General features: G+C 33.7%; 1 protein-coding gene across 3 annotated transcripts in view; it reads right to left on the reverse strand.

Annotated features, from left to right (window-relative positions):
* Window positions 1-16619, reverse strand: part of Crag (DENN domain-containing protein Crag) — a 45700-nt gene that overhangs the window by 16048 nt on the left and 13033 nt on the right. For all 3 annotated transcript variants that reach the window (XM_085946246.1, XM_085946247.1, XM_085946245.1), the window contains exons 3-17: window positions 15940-16104; window positions 15497-15824; window positions 14927-15086; window positions 11806-11997; window positions 10861-10962; window positions 10247-10419; window positions 8704-8795; window positions 8136-8257; window positions 7599-7707; window positions 7433-7509; window positions 6173-6337; window positions 3956-4190; window positions 2360-2662; window positions 678-754; window positions 52-218 (exon numbers count right to left, since the gene is read on the reverse strand). In XM_085946246.1, the coding sequence (XP_085802372.1) occupies window positions 52-218; window positions 678-754; window positions 2360-2662; window positions 3956-4190; window positions 6173-6337; window positions 7433-7509; window positions 7599-7707; window positions 8136-8257; window positions 8704-8795; window positions 10247-10419; window positions 10861-10962; window positions 11806-11997; window positions 14927-15086; window positions 15497-15824; window positions 15940-16104 (2467 nt within the window). The remainder of the gene's footprint in view (window positions 1-51; window positions 219-677; window positions 755-2359; window positions 2663-3955; window positions 4191-6172; window positions 6338-7432; window positions 7510-7598; window positions 7708-8135; window positions 8258-8703; window positions 8796-10246; window positions 10420-10860; window positions 10963-11805; window positions 11998-14926; window positions 15087-15496; window positions 15825-15939; window positions 16105-16619) is intronic.

Here is a 16619-nt window from a genome sequence, read left to right on the forward strand (position 1 = left end):
TAAAAAAAAAATACATATGCCAATATTATTCCATTCCATTATATTGTTTACCTCGGCATGTCTTTTGGCCATTGTGCCTCCAATACACATCTATTATAGAATCCATAAGTGAGAGCGTTCGGTTGAACTCCGCTCCTTTTCATCAAGAAGAGAAGTTGGACAGCCAACACCGGCAATGAATGGACACCGCATAATTGCATCATTACTCTGTAGCAAACCTAAAACAGAGTATTGTGAACACGAATAATATTGTATAATAACACATAAGATTGAATTAATTAAAATAAAGCAATTAATAACAATTATGACAGGTTTCGTATTATTTAACTTTTGATAACAGAATACTGATATTATTGGGACATTTTATGTTAGACAAATTTTAACACTGTCTCCAGAATTTTTGTTTACCCCAATTATGGTAATTTACCCCTGTTCCGTGACAGAAGAAATAGTGGTCAAAGTCCTTTTAACTTGTACCATAACAAAATTGTATCCTTTGTTCAAAATATGTTTATTACTTTGACCCTTATCCAACATTTACAATGCTTGCATTCGATCAAAAATATTCAAATTTTCAAATTCAAAAATTTAAAATTCGAATTCAGAATCTATATCCAGTATTGGATGGAATTACGAAATAATTAACTATTATATAGTAGAAATTCAAAATAGATTACCTCATCACAGGGAACTTTGAGCTTACTCGCCCTTACGAGCAACTCATATGCATATCGCAGTAATGAATGTTCTTTACCTATCGAACAAAAAGGAAAAGACAAAAGTCAAAAAATTATGTATTTATAATAAATTAAGTTGTTATCATTATAATCAAATACTATCCTTAGAGCCTTATGGAAACATGTTGGCATTTATGGAATATTTGAGTGTGGTTGTGGTAGCCCCAAAAAAATTTTGTAAGTTGACACATTAAAACATGGCGACATTGTTTATAACCACCATCTTTAGCTAAGTTCACATTTAGTCACTTCAATGCCGACTTCCTCTTCAACTTTTAAATTCTGGTTTTACATCTGGGAATGGTAAAAAGAAAGATAGAAAAACAAAAAAAACTCATTTAAGGGAGGCGACACCGCCCGAAGTAAATTTGGCTATCACCCTTCGGTATTTGGCTACCTATCGGTGATTCCTTCATATCGCTTATGTATTTATTTAAAGTATCAAAGCAGTTTATTTCGATAATGCTTGCAGAGGTGCTAAAGGTAGGTGATTGAATGTTTGAAATATTACGTCAAGGTAATTGGTTTATTGATATCTATAAGTAGGTACCTACATAATACGACACATCAATACTACAATTAGATAATATATACATCACAACAGTGACTCGTATGCGAACCACGAGGGTTCATGTTTGCTGTCAGCCCCAGCTCCACTCTTTGTTTCCTTAGTCTTGTGGAACTCCTTTGAAAAAGACGAACTCAAGCTCTCAATTTTATTTTTAACCCCTGTTATCGACATGCCAATTGACTCATATGCAAACCATGAGGGTTCATGCTTGTTGTCAGCCAGCCCCAGCGCCACTCTTCGTTTCCTTTGTTTTATGGTACTCCTTGGAAAAGTAGGACCTTAAACTTTTTATTTTATTTTTAACCCCTAAAACTGATATTGCAAACTTTCCTGCCAATAATATGTAGGCATCATTGCGCTTCAGTTTGTTCGTATAGTCTTTATGGTTATATCCCATAATGCGCAATGTACCCGTACTCCTCATTAAAATCCATTGTCATCATTTCAGTCGACATTTTGCAAAAAAACGTAATATTTAAATACTAATATGCATCCAATATGTCAAATAGACTCAAATAAATATATTTATTGACAACGACAACTGACAAGCAACTACACGAACAACCCGAATCTTACCAAAAAAATACGAAGCTGGTGGGGTGTTGAACAGAAATCCAAGGCGGTCGGATCGGAGTGCGTTAGTACTTTCATCACAAAATGGCGGCTATTTTCAAACCGATTTGAGGGCCGGCGACGCATGACCTGAGTTCAATTCATGAGACGTATGGAAAAGTCCCGAGTGTAGACTTGGCTTTTGACGATTCACATTTCGGATGCTTTGATAATATTATGGTTGTTCACCTCAATATTCTTCATAATTTTTATAGTTTGACGTCGCTCTATGTACAAAAATTGACGCAGTCTGATTTTCCACAGGCAGGCTACATTTGCATTATAATGTGAATGTTTTGGTTATGGTGTAAGTCACACAACATGTCACCACAACTCAAATTTCACATATTCTGGCTACAGGGATGACCACATAAATTGCATTACCAGTTGCATATCAATATGGATTAAAAAAAATATATATACATATATATATATTTACCGGGCTGCAGGGAGAGTTGGCACGGCAGCAGCATGAAATAAACGGAGTAGCAAGCGCCCACCAGGCACCTGGCCCACAGCTCGGGGCTAGCGGAAAGCTTCTGCGCCAACAGCTGAGCAGCTCGGATCTCGTGGCGGGTCCGCCTGGCCAGTGGCGCACAATCCGGAGGCTCATTAGACGCTGTGACGGTTTGATTGTTGCCGCCGTGTTGGCCATCAGTTTGACCTTCAGGTATCAGCGGTTCCAAGCCGGTGTTCAAAAGGGAAGGGTCGAGTTTGAACTCGGGATAAGTGTAGGTTTGACCTGTGATTGATTCAAAATAATGTTTCATGTTAGTACATACATAATACAGTATTACACAAAATATAACATAATGTCTTTTACCTAAATTATTTTTCTGTAGAAAGCATTTGTGTAGCTTCAAATTAAAAAAATATGACGTTAATATTCGTCTTTGGTCATTTGCGGTGAAAGTATCACTGGCTCATAGCTAGAAATCTTCTATTGACAGATAATTAATGTGGATTGGACTGCGTGCGCCTGGTAGAAAAATAGTCTGGTATCTATTTAAAAATATTTAACCCTTCACTCCATAGTCTCGCACATTTGCGACATTTCAAACTATTTCGATATAGTCAATGCCATCTGTGTAAATTATCAAATATCCTTTTTCGATGCCTAGAAAACTGTTTTACCATAAACATCCTACTTTACTGATTTTGTTTGGACATTTCAAGAAATAAAGCATTTCTGCCAAGCCCTCGGCATGAGCCGATTTTAGTGAGTAATGTTTGTTATAATATAATTTATAAAAACATCGCTTGTAAAATTATAACATTGGAATCCTAATGTCGTAAATCTGCGACACCACGCAGTAACATACAAAATTAAATGGAATTTTCGAAAAAAAAAATTGTATTTTTCCTTCATTCACAAGGCATTTTGACACCAAGAAAAAAAAAATTTCAAATACAAAAAACCATGCAGTGAAGGGTTAAAAAAATGTAGCATCGCTAACAATGTGGAAAGAGTGATGTTGACATTTTATAGGAGGAAAATAAAAAAAAAATGATAGACTGAAGAGTTTTAACACAGTTTTCAAAATAAATTTATTTGTTTTAATTTTTCATTTCAATTGTCGTCCAAAATATATAGGCCGCATAATATTCCGAATGTTCTGCAGAATCTGTGGACTTGTATAATATATAAATAATTACGATTCATTCCATATTGTGTAGGAATTTGATGATTTAATTTGTGCTTGAATATTTCGCAGTAACCTCTTTCACATTTCCCATCATCATACGGATCTTAAATGCAACCCAGCAATAGATAACATTATAAGCTGCTTTCACCATCATACCAAGAGTCAATGATTAACCCCGACCAATCTAATGGCCAAATAGTCCTGAATGAGAGATATAAATTAGTAAGTCAGGTTGGCCGAAAACAATCTGCCAATACCTGCGATGTATCGGCGAATTTAAAGTTAGAATTACACAGATTTGTGAACTTTATGAATTAGGCATACCAGAGACAATAGAGTAGAATGCGCCATGAAATGTATTAGATAACAAAATGAAGAATGAACTTTACCAGGATTTGGGTTGTCGGGTGGCAGGACGAAGACAGTCCTCTCGGAGGAATGAGCAGCGGTGTCGGCATCAAGCAATTTGACCTGCGTAGTGATGTCATCCAGTCCGCTCACCTTCTCCGTGCACTCGTCGAAAAATGCCAGACCGTGGTCTCCATCGCACACAAATGACCGCTCCTCGATGAACCGGATGAACATCTGCGTCCGCATCACCAGCGTGAAGAACTTCTGGTTCATCTGTTAAACAGTTTGGACTAATAGAAAGAGCCTGTTGATCACCATATTACAAACCAGAGCTGGAAATTGAACCGGATCCGAACCTTGGATTCCTGAGAATCCTGAAATTATTTTGGAACCGGAACCTTATTATCTTGAGAAACATGAAGCAAAACAGTCACACACTAATATTTAACAATTAAAATCTTCAATTACTTAAATTATTTTCTTATTAAATGATTTTAAATTAAATTCAAGAATGTAACATTCATCATTGAACATAGGTACATAAGTATACCACATTGGCCGGAATCCGATGGATGCAAGTTTGAGTCTTTCTCGCTGTCAATATTTTTTCTAATGATCAATTTAATATGTTGTACATTCGGATATAATGTTTCATTAAGTATTCTGACCAATGTGGTTGAAAACCTAAGATGTCATCATAACCTCCACCTGGTAAGAATATCTTGAAGAATAATAACACCTGTATTTTGAGTTTTGAAATGTAAGTAAAATATTCATAATATACCTTTACCTAAGGCTTGATTTTTTTTAAACAATAAAAAAATAAAATAGGGAGTATGGATTAATTGATACATAACTAAGAATGTATAGAAAAGTTTATATTCACTATATTGAACAACTGTTGACACATTTGCTTTGGTTACTAACTGATGTACTATTATTTGTGATTTTATGGGATTATTCATCTAAATGATAGTTCAAAAACCTAATTATAGTAGGTAACATCATTAACACGTCATCAAATCCCTTCCCAAGAAGGTTTTATTCGACTTTTTTGATCATACACTATTTTGTTCTGTGGACAGTAAAAAAAGAAGGTAATTTACCATTTTTCCTCCTAAGAAAACATATATGATGTAGGCCAGGGGAGGGCAAACTGCGGCCCGCATGTGGCCCGCCGGGTATTTTTTTGCGGCCCGCCATCATTAATTGTACTTCTGATTACGAATAACTTTTTTTATATTTTTTTAAAAAATATTGACAATAGATTAAAATTTGAAGAATTTGTTGTTTCGTTAATGTATTATCTCAGTACGTCTTCCTTGCGTCTAGTCTCACACTATGTAACCACTATTTTCTATGTTGAACATCGTGACACATTTAAATACTTTTAACTCTGCGTTGCAAGGAAAAAAAATATATGCCCACGATATGGTGAAGAGTGTGAATGGATTTCAATTAAAACTCAAGTTGTTCCTTCGACAAATATCGAATAATAACGTGGACCACTTTTCAACTTTGAAGTTGCTGAATATACCAGAATATAAATTTGAAGAATATGGTAAAATTATTAAAGCTCTGAATGACGATTTTTTACAAAGATTTGGTGACTTCCGAAAAATTGAGACAAGTTTAGCAACAGTACGCGATCCATTTTCAATAGATATTGATAGTGTACTGACAGAGCTACAACTTGAGATTATTGGTCTGCAGTGTGACACTGATTTAAGAGAATTGCATCGTCGTGAAGATATATCCAAATTTTACAATGCCCTTAATTTAGACAAATTCGAACAACTTAAAGATTATGCAAGAAAAATGTTCGTTGTTTTTGGATCAACCTATATATGTGAACAAACATTTTCCATCATGAACCTCAATAAAAATTCTTTACGATCAAATATCTCCGATGCCCATTTACAAGCAGTTTTGAAAATATCAACCACAAAATTAACACCTGAATTTGAAAAAATGTACAACACTTTCATTCTTCTCATTAATTTTTTTGTAATGTTTATTTTTCGTGATAATAAATAGTGTATATCTAAAAATGGTATTTTACTTGCGGCCCGCCGCTCATTTTGAATTCTTGAATTTGGCCCTCCATCCAAAAAGTTTGCCCGCCCTTGATGTAGGCTATAAAAATGACTTTATTTTAACATGATTTTTTAATGCATAAGCCATTTGTTCTAAAACATTTCTAAAAAAACAAACAATACAGGATTATAAAGACCGAAAGATAAAAAATTGCATACCTTGTCTCGGGACCGCAAGAAGGCTTGAAGTTGAAATAGAGCTTGTGGATCGGTAGTGCCAATGGTAGGAGCCTTCGTAATTGGCAGTAGAAACGTACGATATCCTTTCAGTGTCGAAGCCATAAACCTAAGAAATGCGCCTTGAATTTCTAACTCCAATGAGAGCTAAAAGATGAACCACAAATTTTATATATGTACATTTTTTCAATGAACGAACTAGCCTATAAAAATAATCGAATATTTTTTATAGATAGCAGGTAACAGTTGCAAAGATTGCATGGAGGGCATAATTAATATACATGCGGAAAATTGTTCCACCAAATCCAGCTCAACAAGAAAATAACAAAATATACTGAATATATTTAATTTATCTTAAATATTGTTTTTAATTACATCTACAGGCCAGATAATTTCATAGTACATACTCAAGTTGGTCACCAGTTTCTCATATTGTAATTCCATTAATATAATTACTGTTGGAATAAATCAATTCGCACTATTCATCTTGTAGGTATTATGTTTAGAATTTGTATGTGTGAACGTAAACATTAAATAATCACTTAGTTTTGAGACTTCACCACTGGTTAAATGGTTCGAATTCACATATTACCCAAATGGATGATAATATGTGCATTTCTATTTAGCAACATTAAGATAATTGAAATGCTTAGAATTCAACGAATACAAGTGCAGTGTGATCAAGTTTAATACATGAATCAACTTCAAAGTTAAATATATGATTGTAAATTATACATACAGTAAAACCCTGTTAATATGAACACGGTTGATTCGAAAATCGCCGAAAATTGAAATATTCGCCAAAATTCATATCTATTTATAGTAATGAATGAATGAAACACCACTGAAAAAAATTTCAGCAGAAATGGAATCAATGTTAGTTTTACTGTTTTTTTTGCTATAAATTTTTTATTTCGTAATTTGACTTTTTTTAGATTTTGTCAGTTTCAAATGAATAGGTTGTACTGAAGTTGTTTTCAATATTTTGTAATGATTCATTATTATTATTACCGATTAAAAAAAAAAATGGATATTTCTTTGTGTTTTAAAACAGTGTTCTAAGGAGGCCAAAAAATTAAATTTTTTCTAAAAAAATAATAACATGAAAGTAATCTAATGGTATAATAATTGTTCTTAGTTGGATTACCAATTTTCAATTTGTGATTTCTGAAAAGTTATGTAAATACATACAACTATTCCAATGCAATATTTATAAAAGTGTAAAAATAATATAAGACTTACTTCTTTTCTTCTTTTTTGAAAATCTCTATCTAAACTAGTTGTAGGTTCACCGTTATAAAACCCATGAGTATTCCTCGCTGAAAGAAAATGACAATTAAAAGCGTAAGAAATTTGGGAGTCATCAAATTTTTTCAGGAGAAATTAACAATGATATAAAATAACATACCTCCTATAGGTCCCAGTTTACTGTATAATATTTCTAAACTATATCGTAGCACTCTCGCTTGCCTTTTTGGTAGAAGCTTTGCAGATATGTGTCGTTGGGCTTCACAAACCTGAAACATCCAAATAGTTTAAATGTTGTTTCTATGAAACACAATCTTTAAACTTGATCGAACATATTTTTCTGAACACTAAGCTAATACAAACTACAGTGTAATATCTATATTCATCAGTAGCCAACTAGGGAACTACAAATCCACCGTCCTTTAACATACATCTCTATGTCCCCACCCCTCACCATTCCAAGTAGATCTGACCCAGCTTCTGTTCTTTCACACCACATACGGCACTATACCAAAGCAGTCAGAATATAGAAGTCATACTATACCTATATATTATAAAATTGCATATTATGAAATAGATTTGCCAGCTTAAGGTTTAATGAAGACCATCGTTAAAAATAAAAGTATCATTCCGGTATATTATATCATTTTTCCCATCAATTTTCTAGATTTATTTTGTAAATGAGGATCATGCTTACTGTAATATTATTTGTGTCGAGATCAATACAGGAGACATCTGGCGGAGGGTCGTAAAGATCAAAAAACCTTGAATCGACCCCTATTAAGTACGGTAATGGCGCGTGAAGAACTTCAGCTAAGCCTACAAGTAAAAATAAAATTATAAACATTGAAACAGAGATATTGACAGTATTTAGAGATTTTTGTTGCGTTAATTATTTTAATTTATGATGAGAACTAATTGGAAACACACCAGAAAGAACAGCTTTGAGTGGTGAAGATGTATTAACAAATAAAAAAATATATTCTTTTTAACACTACACAGGCCACGATGCCCAATGACAATAGTGTAGTAATAGAACTGAAACAATAACAAACACCCAGGTTGAGAAAATCACATACTTAAATGTATTATGACCTCACTGGGAATCGAATCCGAAGTCCCCGGATGAAAAGTTAATGCCTTACGCACTAGACTATGAGAGCCGACTCTTAGGGTCGCAAGTCCTACAATCAGCGGTTGTAATAATGATAAATGAATTTATACAGTATATAGTATTGATATTGTATTAAAAACTGTGTGTTTACCTAATGGACATAATGGAATATACGGACATTGCCATTTGAATGGAAATAGAAGACTGGACACTGCTTCCGATACCGCAGTCAAGGTGTCAGGCCTGTCGAAAAACAATTAGTTAACCATATTACATATTGTTTATAGAAATCAGATTCAAAAACTAGCAAATAAGTAAACAAGTATCTTAGCAATCTCAAAAGACAGAGAGAACCTAAATATTTTAGACTCAAGGAGCCTACCGAACTATTAAAACACTTGATAGCGATTTCAAAACCTTTCTAATGTGGATGAATAATTTCCAACCATATACAGTTAATATTCTGAATTGGCAGCACTGAATACATTATTGGTAATACAATGCAAATTCGGCCTGGTGTTGACTATTGTTTTGGTCACTAACATACATATCGAGGGCTTAGTGTCAAACAACACTACTACAAAAGTGCAACTTTACAGGAGAGCCAAAAATCGTTATTTTAGATTCTTGTAACTTAACAAGGGAAATGTTTATTTAAAACCTAATGTTAATATTTTATAATTTATTGTGTATTGTACATTTATCTTGCTTATGATGATGTTAAAATTTATAGGGATAGTTTTTAAAAAATATGAAAACAAGGGAAACTTATGTAATTAGCGTTAAACTTTACTGACGATTTAATAAGAAATTAGAAAAGATTGACATAATGTTGTTTGACTATCATGTAGCCGTAAATGTAAAATAACGTTATCTCAAAAAAAAAAAAAAAAAACACTTTTTTGTAGATAACGTTGTCTGACTTTAAACACTCGATATAATGCTAGCTCATTTTATAAAATTTAGGCATGAAACACTAATAAAAAGGCATTTTTATCTCAGTGCAGCCCTGGAAAATAAGCCTCGGAGTACAAGTAGTGTGAAACTTTTTACAAATGCACCTGCAATGCAAAACGACTTACAGCTAATTTCTAATATCGACATATTATGTCAAAACGATGTAACATTCTACAAGCGCCGGTAGCATGTTCATGGGTTGTGTTGTGATAATGACGGCAATCAAGAAAAAACAAGTGATTTCAGGAAAGTATGTGAATTCATAATCAAACTACATGATTGACTGATTTATGGATGTTACATACGTCAAAGATACGCAGATATAATATTACATATGTCAAAAGACAGGGACAGCTTGTCCGATTTAGCTACATGACTTCTTACGGTGTATAGACTATTCACTATATTATTAACTTTATTATAAGTTTCAGTTTTATATATTAAGACAAATCTACTCTGTGGAAGAAGGTTTTCTATGAAAATCTTTGGTCAATGCTGGTGCCCGCTAGAAGTGAATACTACAGTGGCACCATAGGCGATTCGCAGGTGTATTAGCATCGTTTGCTACTATGCCTATTTCAATGCTAGCAAACGATACCACAACTGCAAGCCGTTTTTTCCGTATAAAGCCACTGTAAAATGATTTACCTCTAATTAAGGAGACCATACATAGGACCTTATATTAATGTGTGTGGTTTATTTTTAATGAATATATATGAAGGTATAAAAATAATAACCTCAAAGAGTGAATGAGAATCTTTTGTTCGGTAAGCGCCAGAGCTAGAACGAGTAGGCAATTGTCTGTTCCCAAATTAAGCAGCAACTGACGAAAGCCTGCTCCGCTTTTCACCAACGGCTGGTCTTCGCGTTGCGTCAAAACGACACGGTCGCTCATGTTGGTTGCTGATAACTGGAATGAGAAAATGTAATATTGTAACATTAAATACTTCCAAAGGACCACAGCCAATCGTAAGGCAATCACACATAATACAGCATACAAAAGTTATTTTTTACTTTAAATACATTTTGATTACCAATATGTGTGCTTTGACATATAATTTAATAATACAAAAAATCTGATGAAGCATATTTTAATTTTGATGGCAAACTTTGTGCACGGTTTGTATACTAAAGATTGACTACAGTTGGATGAATAGACAAACCATTCCTAGTAAAAAAAAAAAGCCCCTTTATATAGCAGTCAGTTTGCGGTGACCCTTATGTTCCACATTGAGGCGAAAATGGTAATTCACTTTTTATAATCATAATTAAAACTGGATAATCTATAATCTGAATATTCGGCTTCGGATAATCTAGGTTCTAATATATACTATATTAAATCTTATTCTACCTGTATAAGTATTCGTGGTTCAGGAAACGGTACTTCTTCCAGTAAATGCGTGATATATCTTTCTACAGGGACAGGTAATGGTTCTTCACTGCATGACATGTCCTGAAATTACAAAACAAAATGTATCAAGAATATAACCAATAAAATTATACATACTACAGAATGATACTTTGTTGAACGTCTTAAAACGCAGTTTATTTAGAATTTTACTGCTTGAGATTATGACTCTATGTTTAAATCTATACATATTAGAATCGCACCCGGTTAAACATTTTTCCGTACAAACATAGTGAGGTGATGATTCGTATGGGATTTTGAACACATAAATAACGTTATATGAATGAAATCATTTTCGCACAAATAACATAAATCATAGGTGTTCATATTTTAACACCTTAAATAAATAATGCAGTAACGGCTCGTCTTAGGTAAGCGCGTTCGGCGGCGCATTGAGCGGCGCGCGCAACTCAAACGTATAAAAAGACTTTGTCTACGAACATTTTCACACACGGTTATACGTTTTAATTGCGCGCGCCGCTCAACGCTTCGCCGACTTCACCCACGTAAGACGCCCAGTTAGTGACAAAAAGGTGAAACAATGACATAGGAGTTTAAACGAACAAACAGTTTAAATTATTTCAAAAAAAGATTGTAATGGATTAAAATATATCATTTTGAAAAACTTTACAAATATATAAATATTATACCATAAAAATCCTAGAAAAAAAGTTAAACCAAGTGGGATTTGAACTCACATCTTACACCGTCCGGGTGAGTATTCTAATGACTCCTAATAACTCTGTTATCCAAGTTTGAAATTCTGGCAATGCGAGGTAATATTATAGGTGATGTCTGTTATTTTATAGAACTGGCATTAAAATGATGTTAAGTGCACATTCTATCAATTGCAATATTGATGCAGTATTTAATGTTAAATTTTCTTACCAAAATATATATAAGCCATCGTTCGAATGTGTCACTAAACGGCCAGTGTGATAATAGGCATATACTTTTATTGATGTGAACTGAGTACGATGTTTGAGACACGCCCTTTCTCCAACCGAGGGTTTCCATTTGACTGTCTGTCAAAATGCTGTGGTCGTAATCTTCATAGAACGTAATCGCTGAACCGTACACCTGAAACAAAAATAGAAGATCAATGAAACCATATCATTAAAATCACATTACATACATATTATTACGTGTGAATAAACTACACAACACATCACTTTGTGTAGTTAAGACCAGTGGTGGTTGGTGATTTTTTGGGTTGTAATCTTTGAGGGTGCGCTAGAAACTTACCTTATTGAAAAATTATCAATTTGGCGTTGTTTTTGATTCGACAAAACTTTATTTATAACTTTTATAATATATTGACTTATTAAAATTTGGGAAATTATTTGTATATTTTACATTTAATAAAACATGTTGCGAGTTACCTAAGTCTTTCTAGATTTAGTTTTAAGAAATGATTTTTTTCTTCTATAGTAGAAAAACACCTCCCACTTTTAACGGAAGCCATCTTAATCGTATATGAATAATGATTACTATTATTATAAAACTGCACTTTGAGAAATAACATTAACGATGTTAGCTTGTCACTAGAATTCATGAATTATTAATTTTCTATATTATAAATAACCAACATCAATTCGCATTTAGTCAACACACAGGATAATGACATAATAATTTTCCAGAAATGCTGAAGGCGGCAAAATTATTTTTACTGCCATACCATCTTCCCTCCAAGTATACTGATTTAAATTGGAGTACACAAATCTGTACACAAATATGATGTCATTTTCTAGGATTGGCGCACAATATTCGGCAACTTAAGCATGGCGAAAACGATTAGCACAGTTTAAGTTGTTTTATAATGGCTTCAGTTAATACTGGCTTTGAGTTCATTTTAAGTAAACTATATAATTGTCGGGGCGCAAATTATTTGAGTCAAGATGACGTATACGATGCATATTGTCTGTACTATTGCCTATCGGCAATATGGGCACATCAGTTTATGGTTTGCATTACAATTAGTGAATGATAATATTAAAAACCTATGAAGAAAAAAGGTACAGTTCGGTTATACGGAATACAACGGCAAACACATTTTGAAAATACCCGATATACTGGATTATTTGTTAGGTTAACCAAACCTAACCAAACCTAACCAAACCTAACCTAACCTAACCCAAACTAACAAATAATCCAGTATATCGGGTATTTTCAAAATGTGTTTGCAGCTGTATTCCGTATAACCGAACAGTACCAGAAAAAATATGATTTACGATGTTGAACGATGTTTCAAAACAATGCAAGGAGTGCAATGCACTTATATGATGTTAGACCAGCCGCCACTCGTTAAGACTATCCCAGTCATGCGTTGCACATTTCACACATATTCAAATTTGTTTACTTTACATACCTATAATGAACAAGATAATAGACATAGATAACAAGACAAATTCAAAACATTTACGACATGAAATAAAAATATAGGGTAATGAATAATAAAAAGAGTACATGGAAGCACACTGACCATACTATCTTAAAAAGTTATAAAACAACGTCCACCTAAACTCACTCACGTAAGTGGAATATATCAATATCCAAAACGATTTTATTGAACAGAGTTATCGACCCCCCCAATTGGCATTATCGATGGCAGGTTAGTATTGCACCTTGGGAGAACAAACAACGAATACTCCCGATTTCTGAGATAATTATCAGGAACACAAGTCAAAATCACCAACAATGACAGAGTTTCCATTTACATAAGTCAGAAAAAATATGTAACTTAATATAGATCTCTTCTAAACTTTAAATTACAGTATATAAGCATACATAAGAGAAAGTCAGTTGGATAGGGCCACGGATATTATCCATACAGTCTAAAGTAGTGGTCCCCAACCCCCGGTCCGTGGATCAAATGATACCGGGCAGCCCAAGGAACATTAAATTATTTCCATAGTTTTGGATATCAGTCAAAGATGAATATCCATCTTTAAGCTGTAAAACTATAAATTTATTAATGTAAAGCAATGATGCAACAGCAGGTTTCGCATTAGTTTGTTGAAAAAAACCATTGTTTTTTTTAAATTTTCATTGTAGACTGTTATATGTATATTTGTTAGTTATAGTTATGTCCATCTGTCACAATATAAGATTAAGAAAATATTACGTTAAAAACCATTTTTATTTCAGTTAGTGGTCCACGAAAAATTTTTCCTTTTTTTACCGATCCGCAGGTGTAAAAAGGTTGGGGAACACTGGTCTAAAGTACAGGAGTTTCAAAAAAAATTCTGAACGCTCTATCTATGCTATAACGACACTATGTTATAGCAATATTGCCACAATGTATATTGTAAGGGATTTTGTGTAGACAAAAATAATGTTCTTAATAAACAAAACGATTTTGTAGATGTTCATATTTTACATTGTTGAAATTACACATATGTACCAATTGTACATCAATTTCTGGAAGTCATCAAATCTCTTTTCGAACTGAATAATATGTTACAGAATAATTTTGGCCATATATTTATCTGTTTGAAAAACAAAGTCAGGATTTTTTCAAGATGGTCTCGCATAATAGGTGAGTAATTAAAAGTATTGATTGTAAGGTCAGTCATCAATGACTTAAATTTGATTTTGTAGGATGAAAGGTAAATATAAAATGCATTTACATTTACCTTGTAGCTCTACCTTAGATTCATATAACTAAGTCATCTATTCTCTCCTAAAAAAAGAATAGTATTTCTCTAACAAACCGCAACGTTACAGAGATCCTAGTACTGCAATTTCCATAATTTTTGACCCTGATGGTAAATTCGAAAGAGTGCTTTTGACAATAATGAAATAGACTAGAACCTATCCATTATTAAAAGTATTTACTGTAATACTTGCGTTTAATATACTCTCACTTATTTACTTCACCATGTTACGGTTCAGTATTGGGGCATAAGGCAAGCACGAGGTCACACCACTCCGTACCTTTGATATACTTTGGTTTAATAACTATGTAATTCTACCAAATATATATATGCCAAATAAATTAGTAATTTACCTTATCTGTAGCATCTGCGACGGTAAGCACGAACGTGGAAAACACAGGTTTTGGTTGCGAAGCTTCATTTGGCCACATTTCCAGTGTCGCCCCCATCGGTAAACAAAATAGTGGCACTGACGTGGGGAAATTAAAGTTACTATAATCTGTGGACGGATATCTGAAATAACAAATCAATAAAGTAGATGTGACATTATTTTTACAAAGCATAGTGACGAAGCTACATGCAATATCACTATGCTATTTTATAAGAATTGGTTGTTCGCCGAATGAGGTATCTCAAATCCACAGTTAGTCGGAGATATCTTGGTGAAAATGAGTAATTTATGGGGTTAGATTGTTTAGAATGTCGTCTACAATCTCCTAAAAGTGCATCAGCAAAAGTTATTTCGGGACTATGAAGCAACATTAGGAATTCTGGGATCTTACTTAGATGTCTTGATAATGAAATCTGCTTGAAAGTGCTTTTTTTTGTTTATGGATTGTGTTAGCATGATCTTTTTTCATTTATTACAGGATTTCGGGCCTACTATTGATACAATGGATAATGTAATAAAATAAAACACTCACCGAAACAAAACTTCCGGCTTATAAGACAAAAGAGTTGGCCTATTCATGGACTTTTTGTAGCAGATGAAGACATCGCTGCCCACCATTCCCTTGTTGAGGTTTTTGTTAATCAAGCAGAAGGCGTGCGGGGGCGTCTCCCCCTTGCTCTGGATCACGATGCAGACATCGGTGACGACGAGGGCGTTGCAAGGGGCGGTGGAGAGCGCCCTACGGTACGTGATGAAAGTCCTCGCGCCCGAATTGTTAACATTGGCCACGCGGCCGCCCGGCGTTTCCAAGATCATCTCGGCGTCAGCCATTAGCCGCTCCTTGCCGTCGTACATGACACCTTAAAAACATAATTACTTTAACACTTTTCATAAAAGAAGTAAGGAGAAACCTAAAATATGGAATATTAAATAAATAGTGGAAAATTACACATTTATGTATTATTAAAATCTTACCAATGTCTACAAGAGGCGGATAGTCCGTTCCCCGGCGAAAACATATATAGCACTCTGTCGATCTTAGAGAGCCGTGATTTAAATTTGCGGCCAATCCAGTCGGTGTCCATTCTAGCAGTTCGTAATCATCAGGGACCGTTTCTCCAAGCCCGGGAAACAATATACCTAAATAAAGATAGCATAAAATGTTTTACAATTAATTTATTAATTTAGAAGATAATTTATTTTATTGATTGGCAAAAAGAGTCCCCTGAATGTAATCGTCAAACCTAAGCTTATGCTTAATACGGGGATGTAGATAGCACAAATTTCACACCCGAGAGGAATAATTAATTTTATGAATAATTTTTTTAGGATGTGAAAGGAAAAAAACAAAAAACTAAAGCCTAGATGTTGAAGGAAAGCATCATATAAAGACTGAAGGTTTTCGAGTTGTAACTTAATGGGGGACATGCTCAGCGTAGGTCAAAATGGAGCTTTTGTTCTATTTTCAAAGCATGATCCTGGACATACCTTAAACGTTGTAGATAATCTATTTATATAATTTTGAAGCCTTATTATCCTTTATATTTATTTTAAACATTTGATGACTGCATAAAGTATTTTTATTGCATAAAATAGTATTCTTTTAAACCTGAGAGCTCAAATGTTTTAGAATATAGTCATATTTCAGTACATAA

The sequence above is a fragment of the Rhyacophila brunnea genome, unplaced genomic scaffold (assembly GCF_057557595.1).
Source record: "Rhyacophila brunnea isolate RB1 unplaced genomic scaffold, BYU_Rbru_1.0 scaffold_19, whole genome shotgun sequence".
NCBI classification, from domain to species: Eukaryota; Metazoa; Arthropoda; class Insecta; order Trichoptera; family Rhyacophilidae; genus Rhyacophila; species Rhyacophila brunnea.